This window comes from Acromyrmex echinatior, chromosome 11 (assembly GCF_024713525.1).
Source record: "Acromyrmex echinatior isolate Ae372 chromosome 11, ASM2471352v2, whole genome shotgun sequence".
NCBI classification, from domain to species: Eukaryota; Metazoa; Arthropoda; class Insecta; order Hymenoptera; family Formicidae; genus Acromyrmex; species Acromyrmex echinatior.
In genome coordinates, this window is record NC_141862.1 from 10,420,215 (window position 1) to 10,443,501 (window position 23,287).

The 23,287-nt window shown below is 38.8% G+C and overlaps 1 protein-coding gene across 4 annotated transcripts; it reads left to right on the plus strand.

Annotated features, from left to right (window-relative positions):
* The first annotated feature begins 204 nt into the window (after positions 1–204).
* LOC105148452 (unconventional myosin-IXa) lies at positions 205–19,656 on the plus strand. Of its 4 annotated transcripts, XM_087410868.1 has the most exons (16): positions 205–738; positions 1,964–2,827; positions 2,902–3,203; positions 3,293–3,910; positions 3,994–4,292; positions 4,764–5,023; positions 5,105–5,412; positions 5,493–5,830; positions 5,918–5,978; positions 6,289–6,336; positions 6,932–7,264; positions 8,138–9,049; positions 9,129–9,212; positions 9,274–11,522; positions 11,605–12,615; positions 12,865–19,656. In XM_087410868.1, the coding sequence occupies exons 3-16, from the start codon at positions 2,911–2,913 to the stop codon at positions 12,960–12,962; spliced, it is 6,912 nt and encodes a 2,303-aa protein (XP_087266994.1). In that variant the 5' UTR covers positions 205–738; positions 1,964–2,827; positions 2,902–2,910; the 3' UTR covers positions 12,963–19,656. The 4 variants fall into 4 exon arrangements, with proteins under 4 accessions (XP_087266994.1, XP_087266997.1, XP_087266996.1 ...); XM_087410871.1 differs by lacking the exon at positions 6,932–7,264; XM_087410870.1 differs by lacking the exon at positions 6,289–6,336.
* The last annotated feature ends 3,631 nt before the right edge of the window (positions 19,657–23,287 follow it).

The following is a 23,287-nucleotide window of genomic DNA, read 5'->3' on the forward strand; positions in this document are numbered from 1 at the left end:
GACGCAGGATCCCGTGTGGAGACGAAGGACGATAAACCTGGGCAAGGGCCCCCGTCAGATCCCGTGGTGATCGGTGACTGTGCGTGAATCCTCGCGAGTGTGATATCTCGTGGCGAGGTGCCGCGGCAAAGTAGAATCGTCGTGATTTCGAGCGCCGTCCGAGGGGCCTCGCGGTCCAGAGTGTCCAGGCCGGTGCGCGCTGCGGAGTGCGGATCGATCCCCGACGGTGACCGATCGAAGGCTGAAGGCTCGACACGGGCAAGCGCGTGTTTACCAAAGTGTCAACCCACCCGTATTGTACGCGCGCGTGTCCACCGTATCGTCCGCCCGTGTCCCTCGAGTCGACCGCACGAGAAATACGGTGGGACGGTTGACGACGTTGACGTCGGCGTTGCCGCTTACCGCGAGCGGGCCGGTTCGCTGCTGCTCTGCGGGTCTATCCGCGCGAATCGCGATCCGACGGCGTGCGCACGGCCAGCCAGCGACGTCAGACGTGAGGGATCCGATCCGCGCCGCGGTGCCGCGCGACTCGGCGAAGCGGATGCGAGAAGGAGAGAGAGAAGGCGATCATATCTGTGGGATCTACACGAGGAGACGAGCGGTTTATTTTTACGCGACGGCGGCGACGGCGGCGGGCCTCCCGGCCCGCGGCAGCATGCCCGAGCGCATCGCGCGGGCTCCGCTGCGTCTGGAAGACGAGGATGCATTGCAACGTGGATCTCACGATCAACGAAGGAGGTAACAACGGATGTATAAGTATCGCGAGGTCGAGCGAGTGAACGCACGCACGCACGCACGCACGCGAGCGAGTGAGCGAACGAACGAACACGCAGGCATTCGCTGTGCCTCGCAACGATACATTCTTTCGCGGTGATACCGCGGCGTGTTACACTCCGTGATTCAGCTTTTGCTCTAGAAACGCCTGTAATGATTTAAGCGTGGTTTATCATGTTGACGTTCGCTTGTCGCGCGAGCTGGCCCTGATTGGCAGACACGGTCCGTGACCCGTCAATCTGTACGGCGCGAGACCCCGCGTATCCAAATGTCACACGGCCGTCGGCTCCCCCCCACGTTCGCCGTGCGAAGGAACGGACGATCGCGGTATCGCGGAAACGTAAATACCGCTCTCGAGTCTCGCGAAATTCCTCTTTTACGAACGTGTGCGAGACGCAATTCCCACGAAGGGTCGAGAGTCTCTTGTGGACCAACGACGGGAGGGGCGACTCTCTGGTGTTTTTCTCGTGCAACGTTTACAACGGCAACCAGCGGCGACAGTGCGGTTATTTACGGGCGCGCGCGCTTCCTCGGAAAAAACGTCCTGGGGTGGAAGTGAGATATTTTTAAATTCAATCGTGCATCGTCGGCTTCACGGCGCGCAACACGTGCGTGTTGTGACATCCGACGGCCCAAAACGAGACACGTAGCGTGGACACTGCGTGGTCGGCGACACGGCGTCGCTAAAAACAATCGGAAAAGTTCGATTATTCTTATCCGTCTTCGCTTCTAATAGCCCCCCTTGTCCTCCTACACGATTTACGATGTGCGTTCTATCTTAACGCGCTCGCTTTAAAATAGAAATGCAATGCACCTGTTTCATTCTCGTTTACGTCGCACGCTAAGAGGCGTTACATCGTAACTAAAGTCGGGATTAAGTTTATTTTGTACGCGTGTAACGTGATCCGTCTTTGGATCGATTCAAGATATCAACCCTTTCTGTAGTAGTAAATGAAGTAGAGAGCGTCTACTTTAAGATGCAGCAATTAAATTGCTGATGCTCGTTTTCATCAAACTAATTCAATTAATTTCGATTCTTTTTGTCTTTTTCTAATTCTTACAATTAAAAAAAGAAGAGTTGAACCAAGATTAAAATTAGTCCACATGGGTGAAAACAAACAAATGATATAAAATGACATGATTCAATTTTTGCCTACTTTATTTTAATGTGTTGTATACTTTTTTTCAGATAGAACATTTTTCTGGCTTAGAGAAAGCTTCGTGCAATAGATGGAAATGATACAGTTGTAAACTATTGCAATAAATATGCTGAAATACTCAAGAGGCACGAGAATATTTACAATACGCTCTGGAGACCTTGGATTTTTGTCAGAACAAGGAAACTAAGTTACTGCCTACCAACAATAGCACACCCACGCTTGTCACCTGTTCAGTGAATGTTGTGATAATAATTTAATGCTGTCGGAGAGGCTCCAATGGACAGTCCGTGTTAAACGCATGATATTCAGATAAAACAGGCTATTCTACAACTCTAAAAATACTCTAACTCTTAATGAACAAATCAGGAACAAGGACCTATCGAATTGACTGAGCGTATAAATCTATAAAAGAAGAATAATAATTCTCTATTTTATTACATTAATTATTACATTAATCAATGGTTGGAATACTCTACGATATATTGAGAAAGACCTAGAAATAATTTGGAAGGGCTTTACAATTTCTTATTAGTATGCTTTATGACCAGGAGAGATACAAATTTTTATTTTATATCACATACATTTATTTTTAAAACTAAGTGATACGCGTATAATTAAAGTTGATTATCTCTCAAAATCTAGCCAATTGGCAAATGTATTTGGCAAGAAATAATCCAAATTGCATCAAAAGTATAATATAGATTTAACGCGTGTAAATAATTATAAACATTGACGTTGTATTGTTCCAAGCTTGTAAAACAAAATGTATAATAATTATTTTAAACGCTTAAATCAGTGGTTGTTTATAACGAGTAAACGAGAAGGAGAAACAACGCATTTGAAATACTATATAGATGATAGAGGATATATTTGTTAACCCTCTTCAATATAAGGTATGCTATTAAAGTGATTTAATTTAAGTAATATTAAATAGATTATTTTTTTATCTTTGTAATCATGATTTCAGGGTTAAAAAATGGACAACAGCGGATCTGGAGTAGTGCAAGTATTCGTGGGTGAATGGAGCCCTGAATATGAGGCGCTCTCCATTAAAGCCACGAAACAAACTTCATCAGCCGAGATTGTAGAATGTATTATTGAAAGACTCGGACTGATTGAAGCTTCTGTTTCGAATGGCTATGAGTTAGCAGAAGTGGTAGGAAATTCTGTTGGTCAAGAATGTAAGGAAAGAAGACTTGGCCCCGCTGAATGCCCCGTAGCACTCATGTTACTGTGGCCAAAAAATGATACTCAGCAAGAATACTACAGGTCTATTATATTTCAACATAATTATGTTTTATTATTAATGCTCGATTTAGAATGATTTCTTACAAAATAATTTTTCCTTTATCTTTCAGATTTTATCTACGAAAAAAACAACCTGACTATTTATGGTCTGACAGTAGGTTTCCTATGGATCCTCAACTCTTAAAGGACTATTTTAATAGATTCCTTTATCAACCACGTGACAAGGAATACCCAGATCTATGTCAGCTTCCAGATCTGAATGAGCAAACATTATTGGACAATCTGAGGGCGAGGTTTTTGGCTGGCAATATATATACTTACGTTGGCAGTATACTGATTGCCTTGAACCCATTCAAATTCTACCCTATCTACAATCCAAAATATGTAAAATTATATCAAAACAGAAGACTGGGTCCAGACATACCTCCTCATATATTTGCCATAGCCGATGCAGCTTATCATTGCATGCTTAAGGAGAAGAAGAATCAATGTATTGTTATCAGTGGTGAAAGCGGTTCTGGTAAAACTGAATCAACGAATTTCTTGTTGCACCATTTGACAGCACTTAGTCAAAAGGGTTCACATGGCAGCGGTGTGGAACAAACGATACTCAGCGCTGGACCTGTTCTAGAAGCATTTGGCAATGCAAAAACGGCCCATAATAACAATAGCAGTCGCTTTGGAAAATTTATCCAAGTAAATTACAAGGAAAATGGAATGGTTCATGGGTATGTAATAAACAGTAATAATGTAGAGTAATAAACCCACTAAATAAATTGTAACACAGAAGTGATCTAAATGCATTTTATAGTGCTGTGGTTCAAAAATACCTTCTCGAGAAATCCAGGATTGTTTCTCAAGGACGAAATGAGAGGAATTATCATGTGTTTTATTACTTATTGGCTGGCGCAAACGAGCAAGAGAAACAGCTGTTGCACTTGGAGAGCTGTGATCGGTACAATTATTTAAATAAAAGCGGTTGCTACGGACTAGAAAATATTGACGAACGACATGAATTCTCGAGATTAAAACAGTCTATGGAGATGGTGGGTTTTACAGCAGAGAAGCAAAGACGACTCTTCGCAGTTCTGTCGGCAGTCCTTTTACTTGGTATGGTGATTATCGACTCATCCATATCCATGGGCGCCGCGAGGGAGGTGCAAGGGATACATTTATACTCCTTTGATTATTGATATAATTGGGAAATGGTAAATCCACAGGAAAAAAATAAATCACATAATATGGATGATTTTTTCAATTGAAATTAAATGCATAAATTAATTAACATTTGTAATAAAACTTTGGAAAATCAATGTTGAAACAAAAACTTGAATTGTCTTGCTATCCAAATTTATTTTGAATTTTAATTCTTCTGAGTGCACCTCCCTGCAAGTAATTCTGTCGCCCATGTCCATACCATATGCATCATTAAATTAACTCTGTATTCTTAAGCTTGTTCTTTTTAAATAAACTTCTTGCTCCATTTATATTTTCTCTTTTTTTCTTCAATGTGGAGAGAAAAAGAAAGGATGAACTTCTGTGCTAGAAGTTTAGCTGAAAAGAACAAACTTCTTGATTTAGGTAATGTTGAATTTTATCCGAGAAAATCGTATCACCATCACGACGAAGCTGTAGGTGTTAAAAATCCAGAAGTAGTTGCATTGATATCAGAGCTTCTCCGAGTAAAACAAGAAACTCTGTTAGCTGCACTCACTGCCAAACGTGCAAGAGCTTCCGGAGAGACTTTAGTCATTAACTATAGACTTCCCGAAGCGATTGCGGCACGCGATGCCATGGCAAAGTGTTTGTATGGAGCTTTATTTGATTGGATCGTGCTGCAGGTAATATAAATGCCTTCGTTTATATAAACAATTATGGTTATTAACTGCACGACACATGAAATAATTTATTATTTGTGTTAGGTGAATCATGCTCTACTTTCTAAAAAAGATACTCTCAGAGATCATCAAGGCAATAGTATAGGTGTATTAGACATATTTGGCTTTGAAGATTTTAAAACGTGCAATAGTTTCGAGCAGTTGTGCATTAATTATGCAAATGAACAATTACAACATTACTTTAACCAACATGTTTTCCAATACGAACAACGAGAATATAGAAAGCAGGGAATTAGATGGACAGACATAGGTTACAGCGACAACTCCGGATGTCTTAATCTCATCGAAGGGAAACCAAATGGTCTTTTATGTCTTCTTGACGATCAGTGCAAGTTAGTATTATCTCTTGAATACACTGCTTTTTTAAGTTTTTGAAATAAATATATTTCAAACATTTAACTTTGTTTTGTAGCTTTCCTGGTGCAACAAACGAAACGTTACTACAGAAATTTAACACTGTTAATAAAGAAAATCCGTTTTATGAAGCGCCACAGCGCCGAGAAGCGGCGTTTGTTGTACGTCATTATGCCGGTGCGGTTAAGTATCAAGCTGCCAATATGAGAGAAAAGAATCTAGACTTGATGCGACCCGATGGCGTAGTCGGAGTACTGAAAAACTCTTCCCTTGCTTTCGTGCGGGAGTTAGTCGGCGCTGATCCAGTCGCCGTATTCAGATGGGCCATTTTGCGGGCCTTCTTTCGCGCTCATTTTGCGTTTCAAGAAGCTGGTCGAGCACACAGACATGGTAGAGGTAAATATTAAATTACGATACGTTTCAACATTGTTAAAGCGTTTAATGCAAGGAATTGACACAAAAAATATGTGTCTTTTCTTTCAGTCGATGGAAACAAGACATCTGTACAAAACAGATACAGAACACCCAACGAGAATTTAATAAGGTAATGTTAAAATCTTTCTAATTAAATAACGTTTTGATATATGAACGATAATAAAAGAGTATTAAACGCTTCTGTAACCTATATATAACAAAGCAAGATATAGTATTAAATTGAGAATTGTGTAAGAAGAAAGTGCTTGTTGCGCTTGTTTTTTTGGACATGTTTGATCTGTATATTGTCTTATTTAGTATGAATCTACGTTGTGCGTCAATAACATGCATCACGTTCTGAGAAATTTTTTGTATTTATAAATTAAGACGAATCTCTTAATTATATTTATATTGGCCATATGTCTTTTATCCCTTTGTAGCCATCTTGTGACGTTGTCGACAGTCAATCTAACTATTAACCGAATTGCGTAAGTGGTCTTTCGATCCACTGTATGTGTAATTTTCGCAAATGTTGTATTTTGTTGACATATCCCATGGATTTACAACAAATGAAATTATATTATTATATTAATGACGATCAATCTCAGCCTTAAATAATGTAAAAAGTGTAAATAATCCATTCTGAGTAAATTTGTAAATCCATATACTTTTGCTCCAATTATGTGTGTCTACGATTTTATTTCGATTTATGCTTGCACTCCTCCGTGTTAGCTATAACTAGAATGCAGTTTCCATGATATTTTCTGTACAATTACATTCTATCATTGTACAATGTTCTTCTTGTTATTGTATTTGGGCATGATTTATGACGCAAAACTGAATATCCTTTTATACAGTTCATATCAATCATCTCTCATTTTTTCTGAGTTTATATTCAAATCATTCACCAATCGAAAAAACATTCCCTGAGAAATATATACATATATACATATATATATAGCTCGGTACTCGCGATCGAAAAGAAGCATGTTAAAAACGATCGGCTAATAATTTATAAACGATAATTAGGTAATCGTAAGAAATGTCGTCGACGAAATAATTAAGAACTAGAAAATTTTTCAGTTCACATAAACATACTCGCCCACCAAGTTATCAGAAGCAACGCAGTGTATGTTTACCATCGGCTACTGCTCCTTCTGCCACATTATCTTCTATACAAACCGAAAACAACGATAATATAAACAACAATCGTCTATCGTGGCCACAATTTAGAAACATTAATCAGACGCAACACCCATCAAACGTTACATCGATGAAGGGTGGTTATATATTACGGGGCAGGGAAGACCAGTCCTATAGTAATAATAAATTCAGACGAGATACTCATACACCGCTAGAGAGGGTGCTTCCAAAAGACGAAGCAAACGTCATGGAACGCGCTAATCAGATTGTCATGTATGTAAAACGTATCGATTCTCATTTAATAACGTAATTTAAGTTGCAGAGAAAAATTACTGATTTATGTAAATCAAGATTAATACGTGCTTTATAGCAATTCCGGGTGGTGATGGGTTTCCTTTTTGTAGGTAATAGCATTTTCGTAAGCTATTAATAGTTAAAACTGTACCGTGGCTTTATTCATTTATCTTAATTTCTCGATGACATATCGCTACATCTTTTGATAACAAAAGAACATTATATATCCATTATAAAACCATTTATCATCAATCTTACAGTTCTCGATATAATTAATGATGATTGCTGCATGCTGAATGTTTTGCAACAGTTCCTTAAAGTTTTTACCAAAGAGTTGCATATATTTTATTTGTAACTACTATATTAAAAACCATGAATAATTTATAATATAGAATATAAATATGGCAGAACAGTATAAATTAATATTATTACAATTATAAATTAAAAATGTGATTTTTTTTTTACATTAATATTTTATTTGTACCATCATCATAATACTTAAATGTTTCCTATAATATTGGATCAAATATTATCCTTAAGCTTGCTATTTCTTACTATATCTACTATATCATATAAATTTTCTAACATTTCTTATTTCTCTATTCTGTCTGTTAGATATATTTTTGTATGTATATAGATATAGATTTTTCATTATTCATAAAATATTACTGGTAGAATATAACTAGATTGTAATTCCTTCTCCTGTGTAAATATAAAATTGTCTGAAGAATGATACTATTTGTACACATGTATTTCTATATATATAATAATACTAAATGATAATAACAGGAGAATGAATGTACATCATACATCGAATATTACAAATGCATATTAGCATTGGAATGTTTACAGGAAAAATAAATCATTTCGGCCGAGGGAACGTGGCAAGAAAGGTCTGAAAAATCTGCAAACTGTAAAAACACTCGCAGGAAGAACTCAGAGTTACGGTACCGGACCGGGGAAAGCCAGAAAACAACCCATGACCGTTTCTGCACAATTTCAACAAAGTTTGCACAGTCTGATGGACACTCTGAATCAGGCAAATCCTTTCTTCATCAGATGCATTAAGAGCAACGCTAATAAAATACCAAATGAATTTGATGAGGAAACAGTACAACGACAGCTGCGCTATACAGGCATGTTGGAAACCGTCAGAATAAGGCAGGCCGGTTTCAACGTGCGACTAACATATGAGGAATTTATACAACTCTATCGAATGTTGCTTCCTAAAGGTCTTCTGAGCTCACAATCCGATGTGAGGGACTTCCTACTAACTCTCAATCTCAACAGAGATAATTATCAGTTAGGTACTACCAAAGTCTTCCTCAGAGAGTCCGAAAAGATAAAACTGGATATTGAACTCCATCAACAAATTATAACAAGCATTACCACCATACAGAAATGGTTCCGCGCTTGTCTAGAAAGGCGAAAATTCCTCAGATTAAAGAATGCCATTGTACAAATTCAATCTTTCTGGAGAATGGTTTCGGCACAGCGATTGGCTCAGGTTCTTCGTGCAAAAACCGAAGCCGCATTACATATACAAACTGCCTGGAGGGTGTACAAACAACATAGCTGGTTTAAAAAGCTAAAATCATGCGTAATTACCTTCCAAGCGTACGTTAGAGGAAATAATGCCAGAAAGAAATTGATTGAATTGAAAAAACGAAAAAGATCTTTACCAGATAGAATTCAAGAAGTCAAAAAAATTCCAGAATATAAGGAGCTTATATATGATAAAATGTACGCCAAAGATAGTGAAGAGTAAGTATGACACAAAACATACACATGTACGTATTATAAAACGATATGGAGATAACTTACATTATTTTTTAATGTATAGGTCGTTCGCGGAAGATCGAAGTTTAACGGAATATGGCGAATCACCTCGAAAAGTAGAATCTCAAAATCGACTTACGTCAGTAAGGTAAGTAAAGTTTCAATTTCACAGTTAGGGTTTTTGCAAAAACTTATCGAGCTCTTTATAGGAGTGATAACGCCTATCGAGATAGAGACAATACTTTGGATACAAGCATCTCGTATTCCAAACGAAAGCTTACTCCGAAGCGAATTTTGCATGATGCAGCATTGAAAAATACGGAAACGTATAATTTCGATGAGATCACAGATCGTAAGAGTAGTCTCGAAAGTTTAACCAGTCTGAGGAGTTACGAATCTCAAGCTAGTATCAATAGTTCTGAATCGCAAGAAAATTCTGGCTCGAGACCTGTGCCAAGCACAAGAACAAAACGCGGTGATCATTCGGTGGCGATTGCATCGAATGTAAATATATTGAACGCGTCCAGTCGACTCTCCTCAGTGAGTAGAAGAACTGACAGTTCTTCGACAGGATATAGTGACGGTGAAACCGAAAGCGAGCCACCGAGCGCCGTGCAAAGTGCTCCACCTGTTTTCAACACGAGTCTACCGTTCGTCAGTTCGCGCGACATAAAGTATCACCCCACCAACGTAAATCTGACGCACAGTCCAAATTCGGAAATTTGGCGTCGTAGAGCAGATTACTCGCCCGCCAATTACAGTGATTACTTTATGCAAGTACCTCAGAAAGCAACCGTTACCCGATCTCCTAACGTGTCCCATTACAAGAGTTCAACGGATAGTGTTTTCGAACAAGTCCGACAGGAGAAGCCCAACGAAGCTGCGAACTATAATGTTAAACTCGACACGAGTGATCGATTCGTTCAGATGGAAAGTTTGACGAGTAGTAGGCAACAGCGTGGATTTAATGACAACAACGTAACTGATCGAATGGAAAATATTCCAATATCGCCGACAAAACGAGATCAAACCAAGCACGGACCTATAAAAAATGTCAAAGATCTTAGTTACTTGCGACGACAAAACTCGGAGGGAGATCCCGCGATGAAAGTCGTAGATGTAGTCAACGACGATAACACTTTGAAGAGCACTTTATTGAGAGGATCCTCACCAAATGAAAAGAATTCGCGTTCGAAAGAGAAGTATGAACCGGACGTTCCAGTGAGAAACGCAAGACGAAATAGACCTTCGAGAGAGGTTCAGTGTCGATCTATGGGCGAAAGTGTAGTCGAAACTAATACGGAAACACGAAATCTGCTTCTTGGTACAATTAAGGAAAGTGATTTGAATAAAACGACTGTATGGTCTCGGAAAGATTATCCGCATGAAACTACTCGATCTATTACGGATTGGCCCATAAATAAGAATGAAGCTATAACATACAAAGTACAACAGCCCGGTAAACGCATAAGATCCAATGCAATAACGACTCTCGAGCTACGAAGGAGGAACTCCGATCCAGCTACGAAAATCTCGGGTCTAAATGAGGATAAAATGGGACAGGATACCAGCTCGAACGATCTGAAATTGGCACCCGGCATGAATCTTCTTGAATGGAAAGGTAACAATTTGTTTACTTTAGCTGGCCATCGTTTTCGAAAAGTGGCGAGATTTGCAAAGGACGACGTATGTGTGTGTTGCCACGAGAAAATGGACGCGTTTGTGACACAAGGTTACAAATGTGTTGACTGTAAGCAGTTGTATCATGTCAAGTGCATTCAAAACGGTGGAGTGTTGAGAATGCCATGCCTTTTGGCCAACACACCGAACAGACGGAAAAATAGAAAACCACCGCGCACACCATACGATACTACGAAACAAACAGTCGCGTCCAAATTTAATCTAACTGGCACTTCAGCATTTTCCGATAGCACGGATAAGATTATCTCCGACGCCAAGGAGTTGGCACTGATGCAAGATTTTATCACCAAGAAAATCTACAAAATGGAGAGTCAAGAGGAGGGACGGAAACCGAGCGAAGTGGATCGTGTTTTCAAGCATGCTCTTAGGAAGTTCAAGGACGACCTGGTGATCACGTATAGCGTCGCCATACAGCAAGGCGTAGAGGGTAACATCAAGTATACCGATTTGATCGCAAATTTTCTTCACGTTATGGAAACTGTCTGCAAGCAAGAGAACACGAGGGAAGATTTTCCTGTAACAATGGGCGTGAATGCATTCAGAGGCTTTATGAATGAATTTATGGCTATGGTTAAAACTGAAGCTCCCGAAAAGCAAAGCAAGAGCAAACGGAAGAAGGAGAAGAAACGAAAACAGGAAGAGCCCATACGACATGGCAGTCACATGTTCCAGTTGACTATTATCAACATACCCACCGCGTGTGAAGTCTGCACGTCTTTCTTCATGTGGCCTATTGAGCGAGGACTCGTTTGCCAGAGTAAGTAATCCATGTACACAAATTTATTTCGACATTTCTCTTTTTTAACGATTATAATTAATCATAATGACTTTATTTTTAGATTGTAAATTGACATGCCACAAAAAGTGCTACATGAAGGCGTCGGCGGAATGCGGCAAAGATGGTTCTCTGCCTGAAATGAATTCGCGCAAAGTATTTGGTGTACCACTGTACAAGTTGGACTGCGGTGATGGCAAAGTACCACTCGTAGTAGATCGATTAATCACAACTATTGAGATGCATGGTCTCTATACTGAAGGTATATACAGAAAAAGTGGTGTCAGTTCCAAAGTGAGAGAACTCAAAATGAAAATGGACGAGGGTGATTTAGAGAAGGTGGATTTCGAGAACTATCAAGTGCATGTTTTAGCAGCAGTGCTGAAAAGTTTCTTTAGAGACATGCCGGAACCGTTGTTGACTTACGAATATTACGACGACTTCCTGCACGCGGCAAATTTGACGGATCCGCACGATCGAATCAGCACGCTCTTCGCCATATTGAAGAAGTTGCCGAAACCTAATTACGATCTGATGGAACGTTTGATTGTCCATCTAGCGCGAGTGGCGCGACATGAGGTAGACAATAGAATGTCACCATCAGCTTTAGCCATCGTTTTTGCACCATGCATTCTCAGAACGAACAGGACATTGCCCGCGCAAGATTCTCTTCAAGACGTAGGCAGGCAGACGCGTTGCGTCGAAACGATTGTACAGGAAAAGTTGAGGGTAGTTAGAGCAACACTGGCAGACATAAATACTCTCGAATCTGCTTGTCACACAGCGACTCATCGACTCTCCAGTTTACGATCGTCCAAGATCTTCAGTCCAGAGGAGTTGAATGTAGCTGCCTCAAGCGTTGCAGGACGAGCAGTTGCGATGGATCGTGACAGGGATCGAGGAGATGAGGAGGAAGCACTACTCGTCGATCATATACAAGAAATTCAAAAGGAAAAGGATCTCTTGACGTCTACTCTACCCAGTCTAACGAGGGCTTCTTCGGACGATGATCTCCTCTTGTCAGCCACGGATCTAGACGATGGATCCCTCGACGATCTTCTCCCATCTTCTGCTGGTAAGTACCTTCTAAGAATTGATTTTATAATTATGCGATTTGATCAACAATTTCTCCAGTAAAGCTATTTATGTTCACAAAGGTTTATGAGAGATTGTGCGTTTAATTACTTCATTGTTTTATTAAGTATTGATTTTTAAAACGATTCTCTTTATTATGAAATGATTGAAAACTCTTATAAAATAGGTATTAAAATAGATATATAGATAGGTTTCTAGGTTTAAGATCTTTTACTTTTATTAATCACAGACGGACTCGTAAGGAAGAAGCCCGTTCAAAGGCAAAGTTCAGCAGACAATTCGTTTCCAACGATTATCAATATGGACGACGACATGGTAATGGTATGAATAGCGTTCGCGAATAACGTTAATGTGCATTCTAAACGAACATAACAGTCCGATAGATGCGAAATATCGCAATAGTATTAGGACAGAGAATCAACTTGCTGATTCTTTCAGCTAATTATTAATGTGTTGAGATGCATTAGCAATTACAAAAGCTTCTAGCTTTCGTAATTTGTCGGCGACTCCAAAAATGAAGTTTAATTGTGCGACTGAAATGATTCCATTCTCTTATCGAAGTCAGTAGAGATATCTAAAACTATTTCGTACAGTGTATGATTAGGAAAAAACTGCACAAATTTTAACTTTACCGCATAATTTTATTCACAATGCATTCCTTTCTTTGAAGACTGTCGAAGTATTTTAGGCACAACGTTTCGTTTGTCTATAGATCCTAAAAGAAACATTATTAACGCGCCGCTTCACACATTTTAAATATAAGAAATGAAAGCACAGAAAAACTAGGAAATATTTAAAGAAAAGCGTACTTTTAATATTATATATATTTACACATACATGTGTATATATGTTTTTATTTTAAAATGTATACGTATACATACATCATATACATTTTTAAATAAATATATACGTGTATATGTATATATATATATATATATATATACAAATATGTGCGTATATGTACATATGTATATATATATATATTTGTATATTACATATGTATATATACATATATATGTATATTTTAAGAAATGTCCGCTTATCAAAGTGATGAGGGAGTCATATTGAATTACTTTTTTACAAATTTACGTTCATAAAAATGTAATTTATTGTTGCACCATGTTGCAATTTTCAGTAAAATTTTCAGTGTTTTTTATGGAGACTCTGATATATGATGTGTAGATGCTCTGTTCCTTTATAACTATTTAAGCGTTAATAGATCTGACTTGAAAACCATCTACCCATCTTCCCAAAGGATCTACTTGTTCGAGTAGAATCGATAATCGGCCGCTTTGAATTCCTGTAAGATGTTTTTACTGTGTTTCGTTATGATGTTTCATCTGACGACGATAGTCGATTTAAAGCGTTAGATTTATAGGCGCAGGAATTTAAGGGACGACCAAGAAAAAAAAAGGAAACCAAAACATAGTTTGTACATATTATGCAATATAAAAATTTTGTAATAATCTGTTATTGTTGAATTTACACGCGAGAGACGTTTAACAAGATTATATTTCTACTGTCGATATTTGTTGTAGGGATAATCACGTCGTTATCGGGTCTCTACCAGTTTTAGTTTTTTCTGTGGATCGATTTTTACTTAACGCGTTTTTTTTTCATGCTCAGATGCGTCCCAGAGACACATGTGCGTACATAAGTAAACGCACACATTACATACAAGTACTTATGTACATAACAAATTCGTGCGAAAGACTAATTAAACTTTTTCGCTCGGAATTTATTGCATTTTTAAAAATTTCGTTTTAATTTATAAAAAAAATATATATATATATACATATATATGTATGTTACTCAGTGTGTCTTAGATCTTTATCGATTCTTTTTTCACGACTTTGCTACGCTATCTCTCTTTCGTCCATTCATACGAATTCGTAACTCGTGCCACTTTGTGCGATAGCCTGACGCTTGGAGAAAATCGAAAAGGGGTGAAAGAGATTTCGATCTCACGTAATAGAAGTCTCTATCCAATAAGGATAATCAGATCAGGTTCCCACTTACGTACCACGAACTTAATTGAATTCCCCTGCGAATTAATAGTTACGCTTGATGATGATCCCGGATAGAATTGGTCAGTGAATTGAGTCCTTCCTTTTATTTCTTTTCCCGACTCCAGTTAGCAATCGAATATAACGATATTTTCAATTATAATGGATACAGTAGACGGATGAAGAATTTATTATTACGAGCGCGAGGATGACCTACATAAATTTTTTATTCATTATTTCTGATCACATACATCATACGTTCTGTTGCATTCAATCACCAAAGACTCATACGCACAGTTATTTTTTCATTCTTATATTTACGTCAATCCAATAAGTTTTTTTTTCTTTTTTTTCTTTTTTTTTTTTTTTTTTACTTTGCGTGCATTGCTTTTTAATACTGAAGCGTCCTATATTTTTAATTGCCTTCGCATATACTTTAAAAGAATAAAACTTATATTTCCGTCCTCTCTCTCGACTAGATCGACAGTTATGTTTGTGCAGCAGGTGAATATTTTAAGTTTCGCGTATCGGCAATCGATGACGAAGTAAAAACTTCTTTTTCCGTTCAATTAAATCCCATCTTTGAGTACTGGACCACGCGCGACTTTTATCTGGATAACTTTTAGGATTAAGTCGAGTAATTAAAAAAAAAAAAAGAGGGAAAGAAAAGTAAGAAAAAGAATCGTTCGTTTTTCCAGAGCATCCTTTTTTTCTCAATTCGCAAGGATCCATCTCCGCGTTTACGTTCGTTTTAAGTATAATCGACTCGACGATGATGAATATCCAAGCGATTATCGTCACGTCAAATCGATCCTCGATCGTTTTACACGGTCTCGGGAAACGAGACGATTTTAAATTGCCTTTTTACAATCGATAAGTTTTACGAAATGTAGCTAAGGTAAATCGTTATGAAATCGTCTTCACTTTGCGTGTGGGGGGAGGGGGGAAGTAAATCGTATAGTGTTATATAAATGTAAACGTTACCTTTCTCATCTGTAAAGCCATGACATCGTGCTCGCGATGCACAAATGACTTTAAGCGAAACGGAACGATCTTAATGGAAAAAAAAATTTTTTTCATATACTATAGAGGATACCAATATATATATATACAATATATATTTTTGTTACGTCCACCGAATAAGGGTTCTAGTGTGTGTCGTCCTGCGTTAATATATTAATTGCGAGTGTTAACGTGCTGGTTTTATCCGGTACGCGGTATGTTAAGATAATCACTTTTTTTTTTTTATATGCGACTGTTTGTTATTTTGTTGAAGTGTTTCCCCGACACACGCGGTTGACTCAAAGTTTGATTTCACTCCGTATTTTGGCTAGTCCGTTGTTACGACATCGAGATATATCGAATTGTTAATTTCTCGTCTGTCCTGTGAATAATAACCGAACAATCTATATTCTTCGAGAATTTTATTAGACAGTGGACAGAACGTATAATAATAATATAGATATTATGAATCAGCAAATTACTTCGATACGACAGAACTGGGTTAGTCGCGTAAGATAAAAGGAAAAAAAAAATGAAAACTAATTAATCGTTGTACATGTAAAGTATCATCTACACAAGCACATACGCTTCTTTACTGTGGAAAGTGTTTTTTCGCTCTTGTGATCCGCTCGCGCGAGGCGAGCGAGAACCGCAGTGCCGATCGCGAAATGAGATTTCTTCGACGTTCCTTATTTACGGGGCGAAAATCTCGAACGGCCGTTCGAATAATGAAACTGCAATAAAATCTGCGCCTCTTCTGTTCTCCGCAGAGGACGCTCAAAGTTTCCACTAACGTGTCTAATTAAATATGTAATTAAGAGCCTGTACCAAATATACTCGTCGCAAACTTTTGTTCGGGATTCTCGCAGCCGCGGATACATCTTGTCTGAGACATAAGGGTACATCGATAATATCGTAAGGGCAGTGCGCAACAACTCTTCATGACAATATCGTTCCGCAGAAAGTCGCAATTTCCGATACACCCCGCAGCCGCTGCGCTGCTGCAACGATAACAGCGATTCTCGCGCTCTTCTCTCTTCCTCCGTTTCATTCTCTCGTGTCCTCTCTCTCTCTCTCTCCCTCTCCCTCTCCCTCTCTCTCGATCTGTTTCGTCGAATGTTCCGTCGACGAAACGGCACGTTACCGTCAGCGTCATCGATCAACGTCTGATCTTCGCAGCCATCGAGAATCGAAGCAGCAATGAACGAGCGTCGCGAATGTGGGAAACCGAACCGCGATCGGTGCTGCGCTACTCGGCCGAATTTTCGAAATACGCTTATTATAAATATAGGTAAAAATATACACTCGTGCTGTCACGTGCGCGCGCGCGCGTGTGTGATGTGTGTGTGTGTGTGTGTGTGTGTGTGTATGCGTGTGTGTATGTGTGTGTGTGTACGATTCGTGTTTGATTCCCATTCGCCAATCGTTCGAAGCTGCATTGATTCTTATTCCGTTCGAAACATCGTCGATCAACGACAAGAGTATTCTTGATGCGCTCTAAAGTGAAGTGAAGCGCTAAAATAAATGTGACGTGAGATCGATGCGGGTGTCTTAGAAGCAAAAAAAAAAAATATCAAACTCAGACAGAGAGAGAGGCAAGAGAGGTAACCGGAGAAGATAGTATAGTTCTCGATGATCATCGAGAGATCGCGATATTAATGCTCTTCCCTGTTTATATCTTAACACTGAAAAACGTAATCTAAGGATAGCGATGAGCAGGACATCTGCCGATTTCTCGAATCACGAATATCACTATACAGGATGTTTTATATCGGAAAACATATATTTTCTTGTATACTTTGTGCTTATGGAAGATTGACTTTACTAAAGCTTCAAGTGTATTTTTGATTATAATCCGTCTAAAGCTAAAATTAAAATCAAAATTGTTTAGAAGCGTAGCGAAGAGGTGTAGACACCATACATACATCCTGCTCGTTATATCTATATATGTGTGTAGCCAGAGTGTACCCTGGGTGTACACTAACAAGTAGTACATTAATCTCGAACGAACGAAACTTCCTTAGCGAAAATTTCATCGGGTATCGGTAATCCGTTATAATTGTTCGTTACAATTATTTATAAATTTTCAATGTTGGCTATCTCGGTGCGACCTTGGATTTTAATTTCCGCTAAGGAAAAAACATCGAATACGATTTCGCTTGCAGAATAAGATCTACGCACTTCTCTTGAAATAATATGTATACATACCATTTATTTTTCTTCGAACGAGCGTGTATGCGTGAAAGATATATATACATCGTACCCCGTGTGAATAATGCATATAAAAGAAAATATAAATATATATATATCTATATATATATATACATATAAATATATATATATATACTAAAGTATATATGCGCGCGCGCGCTTTTGTGTGTGTGTTTTGTGTGCGTGTGTGTGTTTTGTGTGTATGTGTGTGTGTGTGCGAGTGTGAGAGTAGCGTAGGCATTCGCAAAAATGGTCGACGGACGTCAGCGTCGTTTCTCGCACGACGACACGCTCGAACGAGGAACGACGCCGATCACGTGCACGATGGAGATTATAGACTTTTATTTATACAACAATGGAACAATTTCGAGAGAGATACACGCGTGTGACATGATAACAAAACGCGCGCAAGGAGAGAGAAAGCGGATTACATTTTCTCGACTCGTTATAGCTCAAATAGGTTTCTCTCTCTTTCCCCTTCCTCTCGTTCTCTTCTGGTTCATCCCTTATGATTTTCACCTTGTACTCCTTTTTTTTCGCTTTACCGATCGCGAGCTGCACTGCGATTTATACGTGGCGAACCGTTCGGCTTTCCGGTGATCCGTCGAAGGAACCCCCCCCCCCCCCAGAGTTGGCATTGATTTTCTCCTCGCAGTTCGTATGACCCTTCAAACTTTTTCTCTTTTAACCCATCTTCCTTTTGTCTTCCTTTTTTTCATGTTCGGCCGTTAATAAGCGTTCCTAATAACCGAGAATTATCTCGGTGGAATACCGTGAAATAGATCGTGCATAGAAGCGAACGATTCGATGGGAACCTCGACGAGGACGATAAAAGCGGTTCACGAAGCGTAACCTACCTTACCTCTATTTTTTTTTTTTTTTTTTTCTATCCGGAGTATCGACTCGCCGTCGGAGTGTGGTGACCTCGTGAGTTCACGCGTATGCGGTCGCGCGTAATTGTTCGGAAATCGATACTTCAGGATCAATCGGTGATATGCACGAGCGTATTCATCTCTCCGTGTCTCCGGGAATAATAATTTCCGCGAGGAACAAAGAACGTTTCCTCCCGCGTTTCGTTCTTCGTTGTCGATCGTCAAAGAATCTGCGCGCGGAGGATCGGGAGTGCCTTGGCTTGGACACGCCGCAGGTGAGGGTCGGATCGCGCTCGTAAATGGCAAATACGATCGTCGAATCGGCGATGAAAGGCTTTTTAACCGATCGTTTTAGGACAAAGAGAGAAAATAGATAGGAGGGCGGTATATGGAGGAGAAGGGTTGATCTCCGTACCTCTCCGTTTCCTTTTTTTTTCACGCGAAGGAAGACGATCGATCTCCGGTCTCGTGGGAAAGTCCGTCTCGATTGTCTTCGATTCGACATAACGACAAGCCTCCACAGATCAAAGCTGAACGGAGATTAAGAAGGTGTTGGGTGCGCACTTTCTTCGACGTGCGAATGCGACCTTGTTAATCGCGCTAATCACTTTAATTATGCGCGCTTTCTTTCTTTCTTTTTTCTGAGTTCGAAGATTTACCGATTTTTAGTTCACGAGTCTATCTCGTTTTACTGGTATGCTTGTAGATGTATGTGTGTGTGCGCGTGTGTGTATGTGTGTGTGTGTGTGTGTGTGTATTCGTGCCAGTGGCGTGTAAGGTCATGTATTACTATAGCGTGGGAATGACGGTGAGCGAGATCTATTTCTTCGTGATCGATTGTAATTTTATATAATATTTGTAAGACAAATTAAATATTATGTACAGCATACCTGACAGTAAATAATAAGTATCTACCTTATATCTCTAAAAGTTTGTCGCTTTCTTTTCAGGCACCCAGATAATTGGATAAACAAATTAGCGAAATGAATTGCCACACGTTCATCCTTTCACGCTTATCGTCACTATAACGTTTATTATCTTTATTATTAAATGCGATGATTAAATATATGAAGGCTCTCATAATTTGCGCTTTGAGAGTCGCCGAACATTCGGCACGTCGAACTCGTTATTATTAAGCCTGTTATTAAGCTAACGCATATCGTATGATCTAATTAGAATTTCCATCAAATAGCGATTGTGAATTAGCGCGGATAGATTGCCTACTGTGATCGCTCCTTCAACGATATTCATTGCCTAATTAGATGCCGTTTGCGCCGCGTTCGTTTGCGCCTATTGAAATCAGTACTATTCATGTAATCGACAATTTTAAGCCGAAGCGGTGACTGACAATGAGGCATTTCTCACGACGCTAAACGATATGTATGACGCTCGCTTAATTGACTCCAGTAAATAATCCCTGCACAGAAAGAACAATTTTGCTGAAGTGTCTAAAAATTTCGCTAAATACAGAGCTGAAAATAAATTTTATTGGACTATCAAAATTATTTAAGACACTCAAACTGTTAAAATTTGTTGTTGGTGATATTTCTCATTATGTTTGAGTTTTCTACATAATTATTATATTATTTTAACGATCCAATAAAATTATCTTCAGATTTACCTAAATTTTTAGATATTTTAGCAAAATCGTTCTTGCAGAAAATCCTACGTTTATCTCATAATCGCGTAATTTGATATTGTTTTTAAAAAACAACGCTTTAAATTACATTCGAGTCTTGTGGCGAAATATGAAACTAGACCAATTAAGCGTCGACCGAAATTAACTAATAAGTCCTTGAACCATCTTTTATTTTCTTCACTATAGCATTATTTATATCTACCGACTTCTCCCTCCCAATTAAGGACGCCGCTTCCTCAGATTCCTGGTGGTGGGTTTGCTGCCGAGGAATGAAAGAAATTCTGAGCGAAGCCATGCCGGTCCAGAACCAAAATCCCTCGCAACGGCGACAGAACGAACGGTAATGTTTCCCTGCCGGCAGACAGAAATGAAATTCCAGTGATTTAGCTGTTCGAATTCACGGGCGCGCGTTCACACACATACACACACACACAATCCAAGAGCGGTAAATCCTCCCGAAAAATGGTCCATGCCACTTCTTTTTCCGGTACGTGCGCCGCTCTTTTCATCCCTTCGATTTTGCCCGATCGACTCCTATTCGTGAGGTTGATCCCTTTTTATTGGCAGACGATGACTTTTGGTTTTTCCGACCATTGGTTATACACTCTCCTTTTCTCCTTTTAAGGATTTAAATTGCTACTCGCTAACGGGCAATTAGATGCATGTTACTTTCGTTTCTTCCTTTTCTCTTTTTTTCTGATGCACGGGATAATTAATAAAAAAAAGTGAAAGAGAGAAGAGGGTGAGAGAGAAAAAGAAATTCACAAAACAGACCAAGATTTAAGAATCCTATTCTGTAACTCTTACCTACTATAACGATATCGTTACATTGTTTTTGCGCAACTTTTTTACCATGTAAATAAAACTTACGAAACGACAATATAACGATATCGTTACAGTCGTTAAAGTTATATAAATATAAAAAACGTAATACAAGCCTTAAACAATAAGCGAATCGACCAATCACAAAAGTATAATCGTAAAGTGCAGTTTTCTACTGTCGTTGACCGATTCACTCACTGCTTCAGTTTTATTACCTAACTTTTTTATGTGTTTCTGGCTTACGAGTTACCCCCCAGAATAGGGTTCTTAGGCCGACAGTGTTGGTATCACATTGTCAGCTTTTTTACCATTATATATAATACTTTTACCATTATGTATAATGACAATGTAACGATACCATCAATGTTGTTAAAAGTTACGGGATAAGAGCCTTGGATTCAACCCAATTTGCTAAACGAGCATGTTCATGATCCTCCACCGATTAGCTTTGGAGGCGCGTGATGCCAGCACCTGATAACGTGCCACGTCACGAGCAGATCTAAGCGAATTTACGCCTTACAAATTGTACCGCGGCGAACGTGTAAATACAAATCGACTCGACGTGAACGTGATATTGGAAATATCGACAGTCTTCGGCGCGATGGTCTCGATGTCGACGCTTTTATAATCGAAGCCCAGACTGTGGCGGTTTCTGTTTCTCGTTTGTTCGAACGTAAATTAATACTAACTACTTCCTCGACATATCGAAAGGTTTTTACCCTCTGACGCTTTTTAAATAAAAAAATAAATAAATAAATAAAAAAAAATAAAAAAATAAAATAAAATCGGACGATGCTGTTTGTTCTCGAAAACGAACGATTATCGAGAGTAGCAATCCAACCGCTTGAGAATTCACGGCACGGTCACAATTGTTCTTCCCGGTTCCGCTAATCGAATCGAATTGAATTTTCTTTCTCCCTACGATCCCGGAAAACCCTCGGATTCTTTTAGTCGCTGCCACCGAGAGAATCAATAAAAATTAACGATTGATTTGGGAAATTAGGACTCCTGATGTCCCTCGGATAGAGAGAACGATTACGTCCAGGTGTCTCCTGAATAATGGAAGCTATAAGGTTTTTGGTAGTAATATTAGCGCACGCTTCTATTTGCGTAAGAACGAGTCTCTCTGCGGAAGAATAATAATAAAAGGACGACAGAAAGAGCGAGAAACTTTTCGTATTCGAGGGAAGCTTCGATCGACGTCGGCTTCATCACGTTTGCAAAATCTCGAATGTAGAACAGAAAAGTCTAGTATCCTGATGGATCGCAAATCGGAATCTCTACGTCGATATTTGCCGAAAATAAGCAGACCGAATTGTCAGTATTACGAAGAGCGGTCCATTGTTTACGTATCCATCTATCGTCTATCGGATTGTCGTTCCGATGACTTTTCATTCTGCAAAATTTGCATCTGACAACGAGGTGGTTCGAAACGCCGCCGGCTGAAATCCACTGCTCTCTACATCATTCTCGGCGCCCCAATTAGGTCGACGAATCTTCGTGATTATTCAATAGACGCGGAGTATACTACTTCATTTCGAGCAACGTGTAACAACTTAGAGTGTTAAATAAGAAAAAGTGAGAGAAAAATTTTTGGTATTTGTAATTATAATTACATGTTTCCATAATTATGGTTATTTCTGCATTAATGTTAGTAATAATATCTGTGTATAGTAATAATAACTATGTATAGCTCTATCAACAAATATATATAGTTTGCAACTAAAAATAAAAACTATGATTATTAGATATTACAGTTATAAAAATGATTATGGTAATAATTATAGTAATTGCAACTATTTAATTATTTTTTATGACAATAACTACAATTATAGTTATTTTCTGTTGCCAACTTAGATATATTTGTTGATAGAACTATATATATTATTATTACCGACATTAATTATTGTACTAATAATCGTAATTATAGTAATATATAATTATGATCACAAATCTACCTAAAATACAATATTTTTCTCTTAGTGTCACATTTATTTTAACGTTAGAGCGTATACAGGTGTCGTTTGAACATAATCGGGCCAACTTCACTGTATTCCGAGAAACAGAACTAAAACAAAGCGGCCAGAGTAAATGCGAGAA